This window comes from Chrysochloris asiatica, unplaced genomic scaffold (genome assembly GCF_000296735.1).
Source record: "Chrysochloris asiatica unplaced genomic scaffold, ChrAsi1.0 scaffold00070, whole genome shotgun sequence".
NCBI lineage: Eukaryota > Metazoa > Chordata > Mammalia > Afrosoricida > Chrysochloridae > Chrysochloris > Chrysochloris asiatica.
Window position 1 is genome coordinate 14,230,863 of NW_006408588.1, and position 21,562 is coordinate 14,252,424.

The 21,562-nt window shown below is 40.3% G+C and overlaps 1 protein-coding gene across 1 annotated transcript in view; it reads left to right on the forward strand.

Annotated features, from left to right (window-relative positions):
- Positions 1-21,562, forward strand: part of SPTLC2 (serine palmitoyltransferase, long chain base subunit 2) — a 126,407-nt gene that overhangs the window by 42,746 nt on the left and 62,099 nt on the right. Inside the window, exons 3-5 of the mRNA XM_006864764.1 lie at positions 8,447-8,601; positions 10,847-10,995; positions 18,358-18,482. Coding sequence (XP_006864826.1) covers positions 8,447-8,601; positions 10,847-10,995; positions 18,358-18,482 — 429 coding nt within the window. The remainder of the gene's footprint in view (positions 1-8,446; positions 8,602-10,846; positions 10,996-18,357; positions 18,483-21,562) is intronic.

Genomic DNA, 21,562 nt, shown 5'->3' on the forward strand with positions numbered 1-21,562 from the left:
TTTTTTTTTTTAATTGTAGTCATCCTCTAAGTCTGAAATGATACCTTTTTGTGGTTTTGGTTTGCATTTCCTTAGTGCCTAATGAAGTTGAACATGTTTCAATGTACTTGTTGACCATTTGCTTATCATTCTTTGGAGAAATGTCTGTTCAAATCCTTTGCCGTTATTTAATTGGGTATTCTATTTTGTTGTTGTTGTTGAATTGTGTGAGTTACTGACTTTTACCCAAATAACATATCCTTCTATATTTGTGTGTCCCCTGGAGGGAGCATTTATTTTCATAAGCTCTGCTATACCAATTTTCTTTATCACATGCTACTGTTAAAAAAACAAAACATAACACATTTGCAAACAGACATAGAAGACACATGTTATTTGCATTAAAATACAGTATATATTTTGGATACTTCTTGTTGTTATGTGCCTGTACAGGGTTACCGAAGTTGTAAATCTTTACAGGAGCAGAAAGCCTCATCTTTCTCCCGTGGAACAGCTGGTAGTTTCGAACTGCTGACCTTGAGGTTCGCAGCCTGATTCAGATACTACAGTCTTATTAAATATATGATTTGTAAATATTTTTCCCATTCTGTTTGTTCTTTTAAATTTTTTGATAGTGTCTTTTGATGCATGATAGTTATATATTTTGATGAAGTCCAATTTATCTGTTTTTTCTTTTTTTGATTCTTTTGGTATCACATCTGATAGTTATCACCAAATCCAAGATTATGAAGATTTACTCTGCTTATAGTTTACACTTAGACTTTTATGTTTAGGTCTTTGATGCAATTTAGTTTTGTACATTGTGTAAGGTATGGTTTTAGCTTCATTCTTTAGTATATATTGTTGTTATGTGCCGTGGTGTTGGTTCTGACTCAGAGCGACCCCACACAGGGTTTCTGAGGCTGTAAATCTTTACAGGAGCACACCGCCTCATCTTTCTCCCGCGGAACTGCTGGTAGTTTCGAACTGCTGAATTTAAGATTCGCAGTCCGATTACATAGATATCTAGAAATTCGAGTATCGTTCGTTGAAGAGACTGCTTTCCCATTAAAAGGACTTTTCATGAAAAACCAAAAAAAGCCTAAATGTGTGGGTTTATTTCTATTACATTGATCTATCTTTAGGTCAATGTCACATTTTTGTTTCGTTCTCCTTTAGCAAATAGTTTTCTCAAATGGTTATTTTAAAAATCTATATAGTGTATTTTCTTTTTAGTTGTTGAGAGAGTATGCACAGCAGAATACACACCAATTCCAGTTTCTCAATGACCAGTTCCTTCACATGGCTTATGTTCTTCATGTTGTATAACCATTTTCACCCTTCTTTTCCAAGTTGTTCCTCCTCGGTGAACATAAACTCACCCGCTTCCTAAATTTCTTATCTGATCTTTTCAGTTGTTGCTGTCAATTTGTTCCAACATGTTGTTGTTGTTAGGTGTCATCAAGTTGATACCGACCCATAGCGACCCTATGTACAGCAGAATGAAACACTGCCCGATCCTGGTCCAACCTCACTATTGTTGCCACGCTTTAGTCCATCGATGCTGCCACTTGGCCAATCCATCTCGTTGGGGGTCTTTCTCTTTTCCTCTGACCCTCCACCTTACCAACCATTATAATCCTTCTCCAGCTACTTTTCCCTCCTGACAATATGTCCGAAGTATGAGAGATGAAGTTTGGTCATCTTGGCCTCTAAGGAGCACTCGGGCTGTACTTCTTCCAAAACAGATCTATTGGTTCTTTTGGAAGTCCATGGCACTTTTAATATACTCCTCCAACACCATAACTCAAAGGCATCAATTCATCTACGGTTTTCCTTATACACTTTCCAGCTTTTGCATGCATATAAGGTTATTGAAATTACCATGGCTTGGGTCAGGAGCACCTTAGTCCTCAAGCTGACATCCTTGCTCTGATAGCTCTTAAAGGACACAGTGTCCAGGGCAGACTTTCTTTTCAAGTTAAAGGAAAGTATTGATTGGTTTTAGGAAGACTTAAGGGGATATTTTTTATTAAAGATTTAAAGATTATCAAAAGAGGAAGACGCCCAACGAGATGGATTGGTCAGGTGGCTGCATCGATGGACTCAAGCATGGCAACAGTAGTGAGGTTGTCCCAGGATTGGGCAGTGTTCCGTTCTGCTGTGCATAAGGTCGCTGTGAGTCATTACCGACTCGATGGCACCTAACAACAACAACAAATAGTTCCATGGTTCATCCAGCAATCATTTCTACATAATGTCTGGATTGCCTAAAAACTGCAACTCTGTTCTGCATTTTCCCTCTTTTGATCACGATTCTTCTATAGAATCTTTCATCAAAATGTGTTCAGTAGCAGGGCACCATCCTGTTCTTTTGGTCTCATGCCAAAGGGGAGGCAGTTGTTCATGATTACTGATCTTGAAATTAGGATTAGGTGAGTCCTTCGACTTTGTTCTTTTTCAAAGTTGTTTTGGCTATTCAGGGCCCCTTGACTTTTAGATGAACTTTAAAAGAAGCCTGTGAATTGAAATTGTATATTATCATTTTGTAGATGAGTATTTGTTTCACTTATTTTTCTTAGTTGAGTATGGAATAGAAGAAATCAAACTGTTTCAGAATCATGGCATACTTTCCTGTTTAAAGACTGGTTACTGCGTGCTACAGTGGGCTCGCTTTCCCCAGCTTTTCTCCTGCCCCACACAGCACAGGGCATGGGTGGAGCATTCAATCATTCTGAGGTTGACAAGGAACAGAACCATTTCTCAGCATGTGTTCCAAGCTTTTCATCCTAACATCAAAGAAGCAGTTGTTTGCCTCAGTGCTCACATTTGAGAGAAGTTTTCCCTGCTGTCTTGAGATTTGTGCCCCAGACTCAGAACTAAGTAAACATTATTAAGTTAGGAATTGCCTTGAGAGTTCTTATTGGAATTAGTGGGATGGGAGGTCTCAACTCGGAATAGTGCTAGAGTGTCAGTTTAAGCTTTATACACTGACTTTTGTGCGACTTGGACAAATTGTTTAAATGTGGCTCTGTAGGATCAGCTGTGAACCACAGGATCAACAGTTCAAACCCGCCAAGGATGAAGTTAGAACAACCCCACCCCCTCCCAACTAAGCAACCACTCCAAATTAGGAAACTGCTCCGGTCGCAGGCACTGTAGGCCCTGATGTTGCAACTGCTCCACAGCTGTGAAGCGGGGAATGTGGAGTTAAGCTGTTAGAGCTTGCTCTCTACACTGGTGCTAAACAGTGCTCTCTGCCTTGCAGATCCTGTATATGCTTCTCCCCTGGGGGAATCTATATCATATCCAATACCCTATCACAAGGGTATCTACCAGATGTGGTGGGGGTTATGTGCCATGGAGTCAGTTCCGACTCGTGACCCTGTACAGGGTTTCCAAGGCTGTAAATCTTTACAGAAACAGAAAGCCTTATCTTTCTCCCATGGAGCAGCTGGTAGTTTTGAACTGCTGACCCCAAGGTTAGCAGCCCGATTTGTAACCACTACGCTACCAGAGCACCTTTGGTTTTCAAATTCTATGGATTGTGTGTCTGTGTGTTGTTTGTGAGCAGGGAGGCGAGGTCTGTGCTGGCTGCAGGCAGGACATAAGAAACTATGAAGGCCAGTTGCACAGTGATCTTAAAAGTGCTTTGAATGGAATACCAGCATCAGAGAAATGACAATGTGGCATTGAAGATGGGGGGATAGACTCGGGAATGAGAAGACCTGGATTAGTTCCTGGCTTTCCTTTCAACTAGCTGCCTAAGTGGGAAAGCCGCGGAGCTCTCTGAAAATGGGGGTAGTGGTATCTTCTGCACACATGTCCCTCTCCACTCCACTAACAGTTCATTTTTATCCCTAGTGCCTAGCTGAGTGCCTGGGAGGTACTGCTCAGTAAATGTTTATTCTGTGACTGAGCAATGAGTATTAGGTAGTCCCTGACTAAAGTCATTCTATGGAGTCCTGGTGTGGTGCTATAGGATATGCACTTGACTGCAAGGGCAGTGGTTCAAACTCACCAGCCGCTCCTCAGAAAACCTTCACGGGGCTGCTGCTGTGAGTTAAAACCAACTCGACAGCACTTAACAACAACAAAGTCATTCTACAGTGACTAAACTAGAAGGTAAGGGCTGCCTGTGGTAGTGAGACGATGAGGATGAGGTTGTCTTTAATGTAGCCAGAAACTAGCAAAGGATCCAGCATGTATTGAGCATTCAGTAAAAGATAGTGAATGAATGAATGAAAACATAGCCCTTCTCTACTCTGACCCCAGCACTGAGATATTTAGACTATATGGGAGATTTTTGGAAATGATTGCCTAGAACTAGAACCCCAAATAGTTATCCTCACCCCCTTTCTTGCTTCATTGTCAAGCTCCAGGGAGTTGATTAGCTGTCCCTTCAGATCATTTACCAAATCTTCTAATTGTAGTGCAAGCTGCTACCCTGGACATTAGCTAAGGGATAAAGGGAAGTGATGTGGCACTGCAGGATAAGCTCAGGACTGCTAATTCAAACCCACCAGCTGCTCCTTGGAAACACTATATCGGGTCACTGTGAGTCGGAACCAGCTCGACTGCACTCTGGCTAAGAGTCTTTCTTCAGGCATACTGCCCCACCTGCTTTTGTTCTCTAACATTCCTCACCATGTCAGCCTCTCCTTCACTCTGTGCATTCTCTTCCCACGTCAAAGAATTAATTGCTCTTTCAGTTCTCCGCTAGGGGTTTGGAATGTATCCCTTCCCTTCTAATCCCTCACTGCTGTGGCATGGTTACCTGGGTTTAATCCAAGGTGGAGGATGGAAGATATACTTCATTCTAACCTGTTACAGCTCTTTATGTGTCTTGAAGTTTAATGACCCTTCTGGTAGATAGGACCAGACTCTGCAATTTTTTTATAATATAATAAAAACAAAACACGTAGTTCTTTGTTACTAATAAAAAAATTAACTTTGAGAGAATATTTGTCTAAAATATTCAAGTTAATGCCTTGAATAGTAATGGACATTATTTAAGAAAGACAAAAAATAAGATCGGCAATCATTGGTTTCATTAAAAGAGTTAGTAGTATTTATCCCATTTAATGTAAACTGAAGAGAGTTAAAGCAAACCTAAGACCTCTTTAAAGTGTTCAAGAGCAAAGTTGTCAGTCTGAGGACTAAGGTGTGCCCGGCACAAGCCATGCTTTTTCAGTGACCTCATATGCATGTGATAGCTGGACAGTGAATAAGGAAGACCACATAAGAATCAGTACATGTGAATTAATGGTGTTGGTGAAGAACACTGAAAGTACCATGGTGTGGCAGAAGAACCAACACACTTGTGTTGGGAGAAGTACAGCTAGAATGCTCCTTGTTGTTGTTGTTGTTGTTATGTGCCGTGGAGTCGGTTCCGACTCATAGCGACCCTTACAGGGTTTCCAAGGCTGTAAATCTTTATGGGAGCAGAACGCCTCATCTTTCTTCCGCAGAGCAGCTGGTAGTTTTGAACTGCTGACTTAAGGTTCACAGCCCGATTCATAACCACTACGCCTCCTTAGATACCAGGATAGTGAGACTTCATCTCTCATATTTCAGATATATTACCAGGAGGGACTAGTGCCTGGAGAAGGACATAATTTTTGGTAAAGTAGAGGGTCAGAGAAAAAGACCCTCAATGAGATGGATTGACACAGTAGCAACACAGTGGGCTCAAATGTAACATGGTGAAGATGGCCCAGACCGGGCAGTGCTTCCTTCTGTTGTGCATAGGGTCACTCTGCGTCAGAAACTACTCAATGTCACCTACAACACCACCAAACCCAACCAACCTATTGCCGTCACAATGATTCTAACTCACAGTGAACCCGTACAACAGAGTTGTTGTTAAGTATCGTCGAATCGGTTCCGACTCATAGTGACCTCGTATAAGATTTCTGAGGAACAGCTGGTGAGTTTGAACCACTGACCCTGCAGTACAAACCGACCTTGCGGTCCAGTGCTTATCCTATGGTGCTATACCAGGACAGAGTAGAACTGCCCAATAGAGCCGGATTGAACTGCCCAGTCTTTACTAAGGCAGACTGCCGCATCTCCTGTGGCGTGACTGCTGGTGTTAAACCACCAACCTTTCAGTTCCTAGCTGAGCACTTTAACCAATGTGTTATCAGGGCTCTTTGAAAAGGGTTAGGGCTACTTTTTTTGTGTTTTCCTTTGGGAAATAAATGCATGATGAATAATACTTAGCCAACAAAAATACCTTTAATTAGAATTTGGGTATGTGTGTTTCTAACAAAAAGGACATAGGACTTAAAGGACCAATTTCTAATTGACAACGTAATCTGTGGATGTTTTCTATTTTCCAGTATTCTTGTGATACTGGATTATAATGATATGTTCAAAGACTTAGAATTAGCAAACTAAAAAGAACAGGCAAAACATTTCTCAAGCTGAAAGAACAGAAGAAAAAAATTCAAGCCACAGTTTGCAGTATTGAAGGATTCTATGGGCAAATATTGCATGATGCAGAAAGCATCAAAAAAAAGTCATTATACCTAAAAGAGGTGATTGATTTTCTACCATTTCAAGAGATAGCATATGGGCAAGAACAGACTGTGCTGAAGAAAGAAGTCCAAGCAGCACTGAAGGCAGTGGCGAAAAACAAGGCACCAGGAATTGACAGAATATTAACTGAAATCTTTCAATAAACTGATGAGACACTGGATTAAGTTCACTAATCTGAAAGACAGCTACTTGGCCAGACGATTGGAAGAGATCCATATTTGTGCACATTCCAATGAGAGGTGACCCAACAGAATGTGGAAATCATCAAGCACTAGCACTTATATCACACGCAAGTAAAATTTTGCTGAAGATAATCCAAAATGACTGTAACAGTACATTGACAGGGAGCTGCCAGAAATTCAAGCTGGGTTCAGAAGAGGATGTAGAATGAAGGATATCATTGCAGACAGCAGATAGATCTTGGCTGAAAGTAGGGAATACCAAAAAGATTATTTTATTGACTGCAAATACTTTGACTGTATGGATCATGACATGCTATGGAAAACATTGTGAAAAATGGATATTCAAAAACACTTGATTGTACTGATAAGGAACCTGTACATAGACCAAGAAAGAGGCAGTCATTTGAACAGAATAGGGGTACTGAATGATTCAAAGTCAGGAAAGGGATGTGCCAGGGCTGTGTTCTTTCAACTGTACTTATTCAATCTGTATGTTAAACAAAGAAACTGGATTATATGAAGAAGAGTGTGGCATCAAGATTAGAGGAAGATTCATTAACATTTGATACACAGTTGATACAAACTTGATTACTGGACGCAAAGAGAACTTCAGCGTTTACTGATAAAGATCAAAGGCACAGCCTTTAGTATGAATTGCACCTCAATATAAAGAAAACAGAAGTTCTCACCAATAAATAACATCATGATAAATGGAGAAGAGAGTTATGTTGTCAAAGACTTCATTTTGCTTTGATCCACAATCAACACTCATGGAAACAACAGTCAAGAAATCAAATAACGTTTCCAAGACTGAGACTCAGTGGGAATACATGAGCAGACGTGTGATCTGACTGGTGATCACATTGGTTCCGACTCATAGCGACCCCGTATAGGGTTTCTGAGGCTGTAAATCTTTACGGGAGCAGAAAGCCTCATCTTTCTCCCACGGAACAGATGGTAGTTTTAAACTGCTGACCCTGAGGTTTGCAGCCCAATTCGTAACCACTACGCGATGAGAGCTTCTTTAGAGTTGAAGTAAATTTCATGTGTCCTGGTCACAGGTATTTTGTCCTCTCTCACACTGGGCATAACATTATGCATTCATTGCACCTCCAAAGCAACTTGATCTTACTGACTGACTTAAATTTTAGTGTAATTTAATTTCAGGGAGGGAAAGAAGGACTTTACATCCTGGGCATGAGGAAAAAACTTGAAGGTGGTTTCCTATAAAATGGTAAGAAAAAACCGTTAGTGTTTACTTATTTTACTTTGGATTTGTTTCATTTTTTGACCCTTGAAAATCTGGGAGTCTTAATTTTGGGATCATTTTTCTGATGTGAACTTTGAATCGCTAAGGGTTTTCGTGGCAGCATCGTCTCCTGTATTATGGGGCTAGTGCGTATGCAGTTATCAGGAAGGGAAACCATTCAGTGATGGATTACACTGCAGTGTTTTATTTTAGACTTACCAAGCTCGCCTATTTAGTGTCCATCAGTCAGGTGGTCATTTGGAGCTGTTTAAGATAGGCCAGCCATCAAAACTAGGTGACTTTGACCAGAGTTAGTTCTTTTAAAATAAATTTAGGGACTTGGTGCCTTTTCTAGTTAGTGTTCACCATATAAATGAATGAAATAGAATTGACTTCTCATTTTCAGATGCTCTTAGCAACTTGAATAAAGAAGATGTGATTGTTTTTCTAAGGGACTACGTTAAATTGATCACATTTCATCATTTGTTGGCAGGACTTTGTGTCATTGTATCAGGATTTTGAAAACTTCTATACAAGGAACCTTTACATGAGGATCAGAGACAACTGGAATCGACCGATCTGTAGTGTGCCTGGAGCCAAAGTGGACATCATGGAGAGACAGTCTCATGACTACAACTGGTCATTTAAGTGAGTCTTGTTGGGTGGAAATAGCTCTTGAGAACAACCAAAAAATTGATTTCTTCACTGAAAAAATATTTGATGGCAAATTGAGTATAAATTGAGAGTATATTACATCAGGAATAGTTTCTTTGCAGGTTGTTCATTATTATTGGGACTTTAAAAGTACAGTTTTCTGTCACATTTGATTGGATTAAAGTTGAGAGCAAAATTTGACTTACTAAAAAAAGAAAACTTTTCTTTTTTATTATGCGACTTACTATAATTGATCCAAGGATATATAGAGTGTTTTCACTTAAATGATTGGTTAATTTAGAAAACTTTTTTTTTTTTTCAAGTTTTTATTGTGAATTATGTGATAGTTTATATGGGAGAACATTAGCTTTATATTCATCCTATTGTATATCGTTTCATTGCCATGGTTACAACCCCCTCCATGCATCATCAAACAACCGAAGGGTATACACTACAAGCCTGCACCCGGTCATCAGCACAAAGTCCCTCTCCCTCTGGATCTAAAGTCTCCAGCTGCTCCATTTCTCCACGTTATTGTCTCTGCCTCCATCTCTGGCATTACTGTTTCTCTGGGTAGGGTCCCGCACTCTGCTCTTGTCCCTTGATGGTCCCAGGGGCCTCCGCTCCTGCACTGCAAAATCAACCACTCCCCTCCTTTTGCTATAAAAAGTCTACCTTTACATTTCCAACCCTCACAGATAGTCCTGGTAGCAGTTACTCACTATTGTACCACAAGAGTCCTATCCCCATTTTTTATATTCTTATTTATTTATATTTTAGATAGTGTAAGTATTACATGATGGCACTGTTGTTACAAAACAACAACCAAACAAACAAAACACCATAATTCAAAGTGAAAGTCTGCCCTGACAACCAACCCTTTGTCTCTCTCTGTCCCCCTGTAACTCTGCTCCCCAACAAATCCTCCTTGACTCCCAGAGATAACCAATCATGGTACTAATATGTTGTATATTCCTCTAGGTATTTTCTGAGGGAACTGTAAGGAGTGTGCCTACTGGGCTCAAGCAGAAGTGGTTATTTATAGTTATAAGAATGGGATCTTCCTGTGAAGGAGCCCTGGTAGCACTAGGCTGCTAATGGAAAGGTTGGTGGTCGGAATCCACTAGTGGTTCTGCCACAGAAAGAGCTGGTGATGTGTTCTCATAAATATGGCAGCCAGGACAACCCTATGGAGCAGTTCTGCTCTGTCACTGGGGGTCAAGTCACCTCAACGGCACCTGAGAACAACTTTATAAATTCTGTTGTTAAGTGCTGTCAAGTGGGTTCTGACTTATAGTGACCCTGCATAAGGTTTCCAAGACTATGACTCTTCGTGAGAACAGAAAGCCTGATCTTTGTCCCATGATAAATTATTTTACAACTTGCTTTGTTCACCTCTGATATATTGGTAACATCCTTCTCATGTGTGTATTCAGAATAAGCTCATTATTTCAAGTGGCTAACTAGAATTTGATCGTATATAATGTATGTAGCATAATCTAGTCCAAGGGAGAAAGATGAGGCTTTCTGTTCCTGCAAAGTTCATAGCCCTGGAAGCCATATAAGCATATAAAGGGTCTCCTTTCTGAATTGGAACCGACTTGATGGCACTTAATAACAGCATGGTCTACTAGATTAGATCAAGTTATATTGTGTTAACAACCTCATATTCTCAGGGAATTAAACAATAGTAAGTTACTTGTTCATTCTTCATGTTCTTAGGTTATAGAGGTCTCTGATCCATTTTATCCTTACTTGGGGCCCCCAGCTGGCTGAGCTTCCCCCGTGTAGAATGTCACTGGTCTCTGTGCCTGAGGAAGGGACATAGCAGATTGTACAGTTGATCCTTATGCTATCATCTTGCATATCTGTGTAGGAACTGTTGAATAAAAGAGTTTTCATGAACAAGTACCACCAAGCTACCCTCCCCACAAAAGTGAACCTGACTCATTTTGTTATATACCATATATCAGACTACCCTGACCAACACTGGGTATGGTCCATTTTTAAATCCCTCACCACTCATAAGTGAAATTTGGTGTTTTGATCCAACTTTCCTTTTTCTAATTGGTAGTGAATTTCATATAGATCATGTGCTTTATACTACAGCTTATGTCTCTCCTCATATAAAGCATGTCCTTTCTCTACAGTTTGTATTACAAGTACATTTCCTATCTCAAATCAATATCTCATTGATTTTCTCATGAATTTAATGAACTTTTATTCTGTTGAAACACAGGTACACAGGGAATATAATCAAAGGTGTTATAAACATGGGTTCCTACAACTACCTTGGGTTTGCACAGAATACTGGATCATGTCAAGAAGCAGCTGCCGAAGTCCTTGAGGAGTATGGCGTTGGAGTGTGCAGCACTCGGCAGGAAATTGGCAAGTGTAGTTACATTTGGCCTATTGCTGTTTTTGACTTTTTTACTCAGGAGGAAATAATACCCATGAGAGTTAGAGTGTTAAGCATCCAGGCATTCACTCTGCCACATATAGCTTGTGTTGTTGTTGGTAAGTGTTGTCAAGTCGATTCCACCTCATAGTGACCCTCTATAGCCTTTCCAAGAAGCCGCTGGCGTGTCTGAACTGCCACCTTGTGGTTCAAATTGACCTTGCAGTCCAGTAATTATCCTACAGCACCACACCAGTGAATGTTGTTGTTGTTAAGTGCCACTGCGTCGGTTCCGGCCCATAGCGACCCTGAACAGGGTTTCTGCGGCTGTATACCAGGTAAAAAATTTCCTTTTCTTTCCAATATGTTACATATACAGATTGTCTCCAGAAAAGGTCCATAGCATTTGTTTCGTTAATAATTTAATGTTTTGCAAGTGCTAGTGGTTAAAAATGCTGCTTACTAGCACTAAGGCCATGGACAGATATTCACCTGTTTTTAATAAAACAGGTAAGATAGGGATAAAAATCTTCCTGCTTCATATGGTTGTTTTAAGAATTAAATAAGCTAATGACTCATTGACATACAACAACAATTCATTATGCTTATAACTCAATAAATGGTAACTTTTTTTTTCTTCAAATTTTCTCTGTTTTGCTGTTAGGAATACGCCCACCAAAATGTACACCAATTCAACAGTTTCTGCCTGTCCAGTTCCAAGATACTAATTACATTGTTCCAGTTGTGCAGCCATTCCCCTGAACATAAACTCACCCCTAAGGTTTCCGTCTCTTCTTTTGAGTTGCTGTTGTCAGTTTAATCCCATATAGGTAATTCTTAAATGAGCATAATGCTAAAGGCAGACCTTTTTTTACTAGTCAACCTCTTGTTCAGTTTAAAGACTTCAAGGAATATTTTTGGATTAAGGTTTAAACTCCAGTTGTTTTAGTTTTTCCATGGCCCCAGAAAGTTTTATTTAGAGTCCATGAGAATTAGAAATTCTGTTCTGCATTCTCCCATTTTGATCAGAATTCTTCTATGGAATCTCTATCAAAATGTTCAGTAATGGTAGCTGGGCATCATCCTTTTCTGGTCTCTATGCATAGGAGCCAGGTGTTCATGGAAGCAGTTAGCCACAAATTCCATATCTTATTTACGACTCCTTCCTTTTTGCTCCAGGGGAATAGGAACCAATTGTTGTGCCTTGGATGGCAGCTTAGAAACTTTTAAGATCCCAGGGCACTATACAATGAACAGAAGGTAGAACAGAAGCACTAAACATGTTATTAGACTAATTAACTAATATTTCCCATGAAACTATGACCTTTAAGCAGATCCCAGGAGGTGTTTGGTTGTGTAGAAGCAGTATCAGCAGCTACTCATTTTTTTGTTGTTGTAACATCTATCACACAACTTTTGCCAATTCAACTTTTTAGAAGTGTACAACTTGTTGACAGCAATGGAAAGAAGTGGTTGTACAGCTCCTCCCCTTAATCAGTGCGGTTTCCTATCCCCATTCCCCTCACTTTCCCCCATCCCTCCAGCTCCTGGTAACCACTAACAAATTTTGGTCTCTATACAGTTGCCTTTTTTATCTTTTTATATAAGTGAGGTCATGAAATATTTGTCCTTTGTGATTGACTTACTTTGCTCAGCATTAATCTATGTCTTCAAGCTCCCTCCATGATGTAGCATGTATCAAGACTTCATTTCTCCTACTGGTTGAGGAGATTCCATTCTACTGTTGATGGAAATTTAGGTTGTTTCCACCTTTTGGCTATTGCAAATAGTGCTTCACAGAACATTAGCATACAATTCTCTTTTTGAGATGTCTTTCCATTATTATTACAAGTCCCTGAGTGTTTCATATAGTTAACAAGCTCAGCTGCTAACCAAAAGGTTGGATGTGTAAGTCTACCCATAGGCACCTCAGATAAAAGATGACTGTCTTCTCCCCCTCCCTCCACCCCCTCCAAAGCCATTGAAAACTCCATGGAACACAGCTCTATTCTGACACACACGGGGTCACCATGAATTGAAATTGAAATTGATAAAGTAGGAACTGGTTTAGTTAATTATTTAAATAGGAATTTTTTAATCACATATACACGTTACACATCTTCAGGGCCTCTAGTTTCTGTTGCTAAATGAAGTTTGTTAGGTAATTCATGTGATCATTCATGCTATGATCATTATTTTAGAATTTCCTAGGTTGAAGTATAACTACCCTACATACAAATATGTTTTTTAAACAACATATAAAAGACACATGGACCTCACCAGATGGAATACATTGGGATCAAATTGACTACATCTGTGGAAAAAAATGGGCATGGAAAGTGGGGAAGAGGAGGGAAGAAGCTCAATCTCATCTACCAAAACAAGGTAGACTGGAACTGACCATCGATTGCTCATATGCAAGGTCAGACTGAAGTTGAAGAAAATTAACACAAACCCACAAGAACCAATATGACCTTGAATCTATTTCACCTTGAATTTCGAGACCATCGCAAGAACAGATTAAAAGGTCATTAAGAAGACCAGAATGGCTATCAGAAGACTTTGAAACTTGCTCTTGAATGTAGAGAAGCAAGGACAACTGAGAATACATATTTTAATAAAATGTGCAAAGACCTGGAGTTAGAAAGCCAAAAGGGAAGAACAGTCAGTCTCTGCATTTCTTAAGCTGAGAAAACTGAAGAAACAATCAAGCCTTGGGTTGCAGTATTGAAGGATTCTCTGGGCAAAATATTGAATGACTAAGGAAGCATCAAAAGTAGATAGAAGGAGTAGAGCGTTATTACACTTAAAATAATTGGCCAATGTTCAACCATTTTAGGATGTAGCATATAATCAAGAATCAGTGGTTTTGAAGAAAGAAGTCCAAACTGCACTGAAGACATTGGCGAAAAACAAGGCTCCAGAAATGGACAGAATACCAATCAAAATGTTTTAACAAATTGATGCAGCACTGGAGGTGCTCACTCATCTATGTCAAGAAATTTAGAAAACAACCATCTGGTCACATAAGTGGGAGAAATCTATATTAGTGCCCATGTCAAAGAGAGGTGGCCAAATGGAATCATCCAGAAATATGAAAATCATCCAACATTAAAATTTTTTGCAAGTAAAATTTTTTGCTAAAGACAATTGCCAAACAGATGCAGTGCATCAACAAGGAGCTGCCAGAAATGCAAACTGGATTCAGAAGAGGATGTGTGATGAGGGATATCATGGCTGACGTCAGATGAATCTTGTCTAAAGGCAGAGAATGCCAGAAAGAAGTTTCCTTATGTCTTATTAACTATGCAAAGGCATTCAGCTGTATGAATGATAACACTGTATGGATAATGTTGCGTAAAATGGAAATTTCAGTACACTTTATTGTGCTCGTGAGGAACCTGTATATAGACCAGATTTAGTCATTTAGACAGAACTGGGGCTACTGGTTTAAAATCAGAAAAGGTGTGCATCACGGTTGTATCCTTGCACCATATTTACTCAGTTTGTATGATGAGCAAATAATCCAACAAACTGGATTATTTGAACAATTGTGGCATCAGGATTGGAGGAAGAGTCATCAACAACCTTTGATATGCAGCTGATACAACCTTGGGTGCCCAAAGCAAAGAGGATTTGAAGTACTTAATTAATGAAGATCAAAGGCTTTCGCCTTCAGTGTGGATTTCTCTTCAGCATAAAGAAAAGGGAAATTCTCACAGCTAGACCAATAAATAACAGCATGATAAGTAGAGAAAAAAGTGAAGTTGTCCGAGATTTCATTTTACTTGGATTCACAATCACCCATGGAAGTAGCAGTCAAATTGAATGATGTATCGCATTAGGCAAATCTTCTTCTAAAGAGCTCTCTAAAATGTTTAAAGAGCAAAGATGTTACTTTGGGGACTGGGATAGATAGTTTCGTGTTGTCTTGGTTGGGGTTGAATTCTTACTGGTTCTGCAGTTAAGACTTTACAATTCCCCAAGATGAGATCTAATATAATGTAATCCCTTCCCCCATGATGTGATCTGATGTCATTATCCTAGGTGTTATAAATCCTCTACGATGTTAGTGAGGCTGGATGCAAACTACAGGATTAGGTTGTATCTTTGAGGAAATCTCTTTTGAGGTATAAAAGAAGAGAGGAGCAGATAGAAAGGGATCTACTACCACCAAGAAAGACGAGTGGAGGCTCCTAGACCCAGAGGAAGTTTGATGCCAAGATGCGTTGAGATTTCCTACAAATCTGGGCCTACAGTTGCTGAAAGGAAACAAGGACCTTTCCCCAGAGCAGACACTCTAAATTTGGTCTACTAGCTTCCTAAACTGTGAGAGAATAATTTCTGTTTGTTAAAGCCATCCACTTGTGGTATTTCTATTATAACAACACTAGAGAACCAAGGTGCACCTAAATGTGTGGGAAAGCTAGGCAATGAATAAGGAAGATCTGGAAGAATCAACATGGAAGAAGGATGGCTGGATTGCTTCTTTGAAGCAACAACAGTGAGACTTCTCTTATACTTTGGACATAGCAGGAATTACCAGTTCCTGGAGAAGGACATCATGCATGGCAAAGTGCGATGACCACAAATAGAGGAAGACTCTTACCAAGATGTGTTGACACAGTGGCACCAACAATGGGGTCAACCATAATGCACAAGTCGTTTCTTTTAGAAAGTTCAGCATGAGGCTAGTCTTTGTTAGGTGAAGGTTAAAGATATCCCATCTGTTTTACTTTTCCAACATACTACAGCACTCCATAATCCATGATATCAATCATCATTCCTCCTCTCCCTCATGCCCACCAGGGTTCCTCAACACTCTAGAACATCCCACAAAACTCACAGCTGTCAAAAGAATTAAGTCAGGTAGTGGGCGAAAGTTCCACAAAGTGAAGGTCAGACATAACCAGATGCAAGATCTAGGGCAAGAGAGCAAACTTTGCCAAAACAGTCCTATAAATTGGACTCAATCCATGCCCTCAAGGAACACTAAGGATGTAACTTGAATCATATCCTCTAGTAAAATGGAGACATCCTTAATCCTTAGTCCACCATAATCCTCACTCCTTGTTGTTAAGTGCTGTTGAGTCAGTTAAGACTCCTAATGACCTCATATCAGGTTTCAGGGAGTCCTGGTGTGGTGCTGTGGGCTAATGCGTCAGACTGCGAAGTCATTTGAACTGCAAGGTTGGTAGTTCAAGCTCACCAGCTGCTCCTTGGAAACCCTATACAGGGTCTCTATGGGTCAGAATTGACTTGACAGCACTTCACAACAACAACATAAGGTTTCAGAGGAGCAACTGGTAGGTTTGATTGCATTATTTTAGACCTTGCAATTAGCAGTCAAGTGCTTAGCCTACCATGCGTGGACCCTTTAAGCCCACCTTAATCTTTATTCTTTTGTTGTTTTTGTTGTTGTTAAGTGCCCTCAAGTTGGTTCCCACTCATAGAGTCCCTTGCAGTTAGCAGTCCAGTGCTTAGATTATAATGCCACACCAGGGCTCCTTGTTGTTGTTGTTGTTGTTGTTGTTAAGTGTTGTGGAATCAGTTCTGATTCATGGCAATTCTGTATAGAGTTTCCAAGAAGTGGCTGGTGGGTTTGAACCACTGATTTTGTGGTTAACAGCCTAGTGCTTATCCTACAGCACCACACTAGGACTCCCCTTGCTCCTTAGTTCACCTTTGTTCAGCTTCATTAACAACTAATTTCAAAATGGGTCCATAACCATAGGCATGGAGACTAGGGTTTACAGTATGGCACACAGTGTACAAATACAGTTTCAAGGGCCAGGGTAAATAACAAACTGCCCTACCTCTAACAACAACAGGGAGGATGGCACAAGACCAAGCAGCGTTTCTTTCTGTTGTACGTAGGATCACTCTGAGTCCAAATCAACTCGATGACACCACCCATCCTGTGCCATCCTCACAGTTGCTCCCATGCTTGAGCCCACTGTTGGTGCCCTTGTGCCAATCCATCGCATTAGGGATCGCGCTCTGTTTCACTGACCCTCCATTTTACCAAGCATGATGTCCTTCTCCAGGGACTTGTCCTTTCTGATAATATGAAAGTCTGACCATCTTGGTATATAAGGAGCATTCTGGTTGTATTCTAAAACAGATTTGTTTGTTCTTCCAGCAGTCCATTGTTGTAGTTGTTGTTGTTAAGTGTCATTGAGTTGGTTCCGAACTATAGTGACCCTGTATAGAGTTTCCAAGGAGTACCTGGTATGCTTAAACTGCCAACCTTGTGGTTCAAACTGACCTTGAAGTCCAGTGCATTATCCTGCAGCACCAGACCAGGAATCCTTTAGTATTCTTCTCCAACAACATAACTCAAATGCATCAATTCTATGGTCTTCCTTATTCACACTTAGCAGATAAAAAAGGGGGCCCAGAGAAGTTCAGTGGCTTGTTTAAGCCTTAAGGACAAATATCATCCAAATCCTGCGTCCTCTGTCTCAGCAGCTTTTCTCGCTGCAGGTATCCATTATCACTGATTAAAGTCATTCATTCCTAAGGATCTGAGTCCAAAAGTAAAAGCATGCTATAAATGTACCAGTCTGATCAGAGTGGGGGGAGGAGCTTTGGTTGTATAGCACACTGTCCCACGGACATTCATTTGCTCCTGATTATGCAGTTTGAGGAGGATGTGATGTTTATCTCATTCCCTGTGATAGGAGCTGAGGCAGTATGGCTTTAAAGTAAGGATTCCTGCTGACTTCACTCTTGTGGCTGACACCTCAGCTGGTGGCAGCAGTAACTGTGGGTGAGCTAGTCTCTCATCCTCCAGAGACCCTCTCTTTCCACAGGCCTCTCTCTAAGACACTGATCAGACTGCTTTACAGGGCAGCTGACTTCAAATGGTGAAAGCAGGTGTTGCCGGGCTTCCTAGGGCCTAGAACTAGCACAGCATCATTGATTCTGCCTCCCATAGGTCAAAGCAAGTCACAAAACCATCCCAGATTGATGAAGTGGAACAATGGGCCCCTCCTTGTGATAAAGCACAGTGAACAGTGATGGGAGAAGTGGTTGGTGACCATATCTGCAGAAATTTTGCCATAGGTGGTGAATCTAGATTTTATTCATGAACCACAAGGTCATTGATTTCATACTCACCAGGCACTCCTTGGGAACCTAATGCAGGGTCACTATGAGCTGGAATCAACTCAAATGCACTTGACAACAACAACAATCATGAGCAAACAACAGCATCATGCTTCATAATATCAACTCCTTCCCACCCGTTAAAGATTATAACATGTAGATTTTGATTTCTTTTTTATAAAGGATAAGTCATTCTTAACTGTGGGTATTGTGGTGTTGATTTTAGTAACTTCTTCACACAGGGAACCTGGACAAGCATGAAGAACTAGAGAAGCTTGTGGCGAATTTCTTGGGAGTAGAAGCTGCGATGACGTATGGCATGGGATTTGCAACCAATTCAATGAACATCCCTGCTCTTGTTGGCAAAGTAAGCCTCAGTGGATCATTTATGAAAACCGACTTGTATAGATCTTGTTTTGTTTTGAAAAGCATTCAGAAGGAGGCATAAACTATTACAAACCGTAGACTGTTCTTTAAATCTAAAGAAAAAACCCAAAACTGTTGCTGTCAAGTAAAATCTGACTGTAGATTTAGAGTAGAACTGTTCCATAGAGTTTTCACAGCTGTGTAATCTTTAGGGTCCTAGTGTGGCACTGAAAGATGAACACTGGACTGCTAAGCACAATGTCGGCGGTTCAAGCCCACCAGTCACTCCTTGGAAACCCTATTCAGGGCTTGCTGTATGTTGGAACTGACTCAGTGGCACTATCAACAGCAATAGCATAATCTTTACAGAAGCCCACTGCCATATCTTTCTCCCTTGGAGCGGCTGGTGGGTTTGAACCTCTGTGTAGCTGAGTGCTTAGCCACTGTGCCACCAGCGCTCCTTTTAAACTTAGTTTACCCAGAGATATTTCTGTCAAAACTCTGGACAAATACAAGGGAGCTTCCAAAAGTTCATGGAAAAAATTCCATTATTTTTTTTTCCCTCTTGAAAGTTTTTTGGGGGACACTTGTTATTGTGAATTGAGTGAAGGTTTACAGAGTAGATCACCAATTTTAAATTAAACAAATCATACACTTTGTTTCAGCCTAATTATTGCAATCCTTTCCATGAAACAACAGTTATTCCTCTTCCTCCCTGTGGTTCTTATTTCTATTACTCCCTCCATCCCAAGCCTTCTCAACTTTGACCTTAGGTAAATGTTGCCCTTTGGATCGCACATGGTTGACTACTTCATGGTGAGCAAACCTTACTAGTTATCCCACCTTTATACTTACTTATCTACTGATTGGCTGAAAATTGGGCCAATGGCTGGGTCTGTTCTACACCTAAAGAGTGGTTGAGGGCCATAATGTCAGGTTCCTCTAGTCTCTTTTTAACCAGTAAACCCAGTATTTTCTATAATTTTGAGTTTTGTTCCTTGTTTTCTCCCACTCTATCCAGGACCTACCAACATGATCCCTTTCAGAATAGTTGGTAGTGGGTGGTAGCCAAGTACCATCTAGTTCTGATCTCAGGATCATAGAGACTGATGTTCAAGTGTTGGAATAATCGATTCAAAGTGTTAAATTTTCATCACTTTTCCCCCTCTGCACATGGAGAGACCAATCGTTGCCCCTTAGATGGCTGCTTATGAGATTTAAAGATCTCAGCTACTTCACCAAGGATTTAGAACATTGTCTTTGTGGACTTTGTTAAGACATTTGACTATGGTGTCCCCTGAGACTATGGTCCTGAGCCCCCAGACCTAGCAGCTTGTTGCTTCAAGGTGTTTGGTAATGCCCAAGAAGTTTTCATCGTTTTGCCCCTATATTCTCCACGGAAGTGTGGTGGCTCCATACAATAAGCACTGGACTCCAAACCATATGGTTGGCGGTTTAAGCCCACCAGCTGCTCCAAGGGAGAAAGATAAGGCTTTCTGCTTCCAAAAGATCTAAAGCCTTGGAACCCTTATACAGGGTCACTGTGAGTCATAATCGACCCGACAGTACTTACCAACAACAGAATATTTCTCCATGTTCATAGATGTATTTACAGCAAAGGTATTAATATTCTCTGTCAAAACCTTATATATCTGGGTTTATTCCTCCCATACTGTGCATACTCATACTATTTAGGTAGCACCTGGTATGGTGCTGTAGGACAGGCACTGGACTGCTAACCTCAAGGTCAGCAGTTCAAACCCAGCTGCTCCTCAGAAACCCTATACAGAACCACCATGAGTCAGAACTGACTCCATGGCACTTGACAATGATGTATATGCAGCACATGCAAACATACATATATTTGTGTACAGCAGCAGAGACATGTGCACCTGTTATATACAAGAGGTGTTCAGAATGTTTATGAAAAATGTGTATTATGAAAAACTATGCATGAATTTCTAGATTTTTTTCATCAGAATAAGTAAATACGAACTGAATTTGAACAGAATCTTGTTTGAGGCACTCAGAAAGCTAAGACTTGTGTTGGAAAGGAGTACCTATCAAAACAACGTGAATTCTGCTGAAATTAAAGCAGGAACAACAAATTTATGGTGAAGCTTTGGTGGAAGAACAATGATGATGTTAATGCTTTACAGAAAGTTTGGGGGGACAGTGCCTCAAAGAAATCAGCAATTTACAGATACACAACTGAAGGATTGAGGCCATGTCACCTATGAACCCGCAGTGGCAGACCATCCACATCAGTTTGGAAGGAGATCATTAATCTTGTTCATGCCTTAACTGAAAAAGACTGACTGCAGAAACAATAGCCAATACCATCGATATCTCAGTTGGTTTAGCTGATAAAATTCTGAAGGAAAATTAAAGTTGAATAAACTTTCTGCTCAGTGAGAGTCACACTGTTGTTCCCAGTTCTGCTAAAGACAAAAGCAGAGCTTTCAATGGAAATTTTAAACAACTAGGATCAAAATCCAGAAGCATTTCATGGAAGAATTGTAACTGGAGATAAAACATGGCTTTACCAGTACAAGCGTGAAGACAAAGCACCATGAAATCAATGACTGTCAAGAGGTGGAAGTGGTCCAGTCAAAGCAAAAGCAGACAGATCATCACCAACAGTTTTTTGGGATGTTCAAAGCGTTTTGTTGGTTGACTTTCTGGAGAGCCAAAGGATAAGATCCGCTCATTAGGAGAATGTTTTGAGAAAGTTAACCTGCGCTTTAGCAGAAAATGCCCAGAAGTGCTTTACCAAGAAAGCACCGGAGAGTTTCACCACAACAGTGTTCCTGCTCCAAATCAAACAAGGGTTTGCAAGAGTTCTGATAAGGAAATTACAATCCTAAACTGCCGCCTTCTGACTTTTCCCCCTGTATTTTTCTTTCTGTCTTATTTTTTATTGTGAATTGAGTCAAGGTTTACATACAAGATCATTAGTTTTACGTTCAACAAACGATACACTTTGTTTCAACTCAACGATTACAATTCCCTCCCTGAAGTAACAGTTCTTTTTCCTTCCTAATCTAAATTGGAAATCTTCAAAAATGAAATGGAATGCAT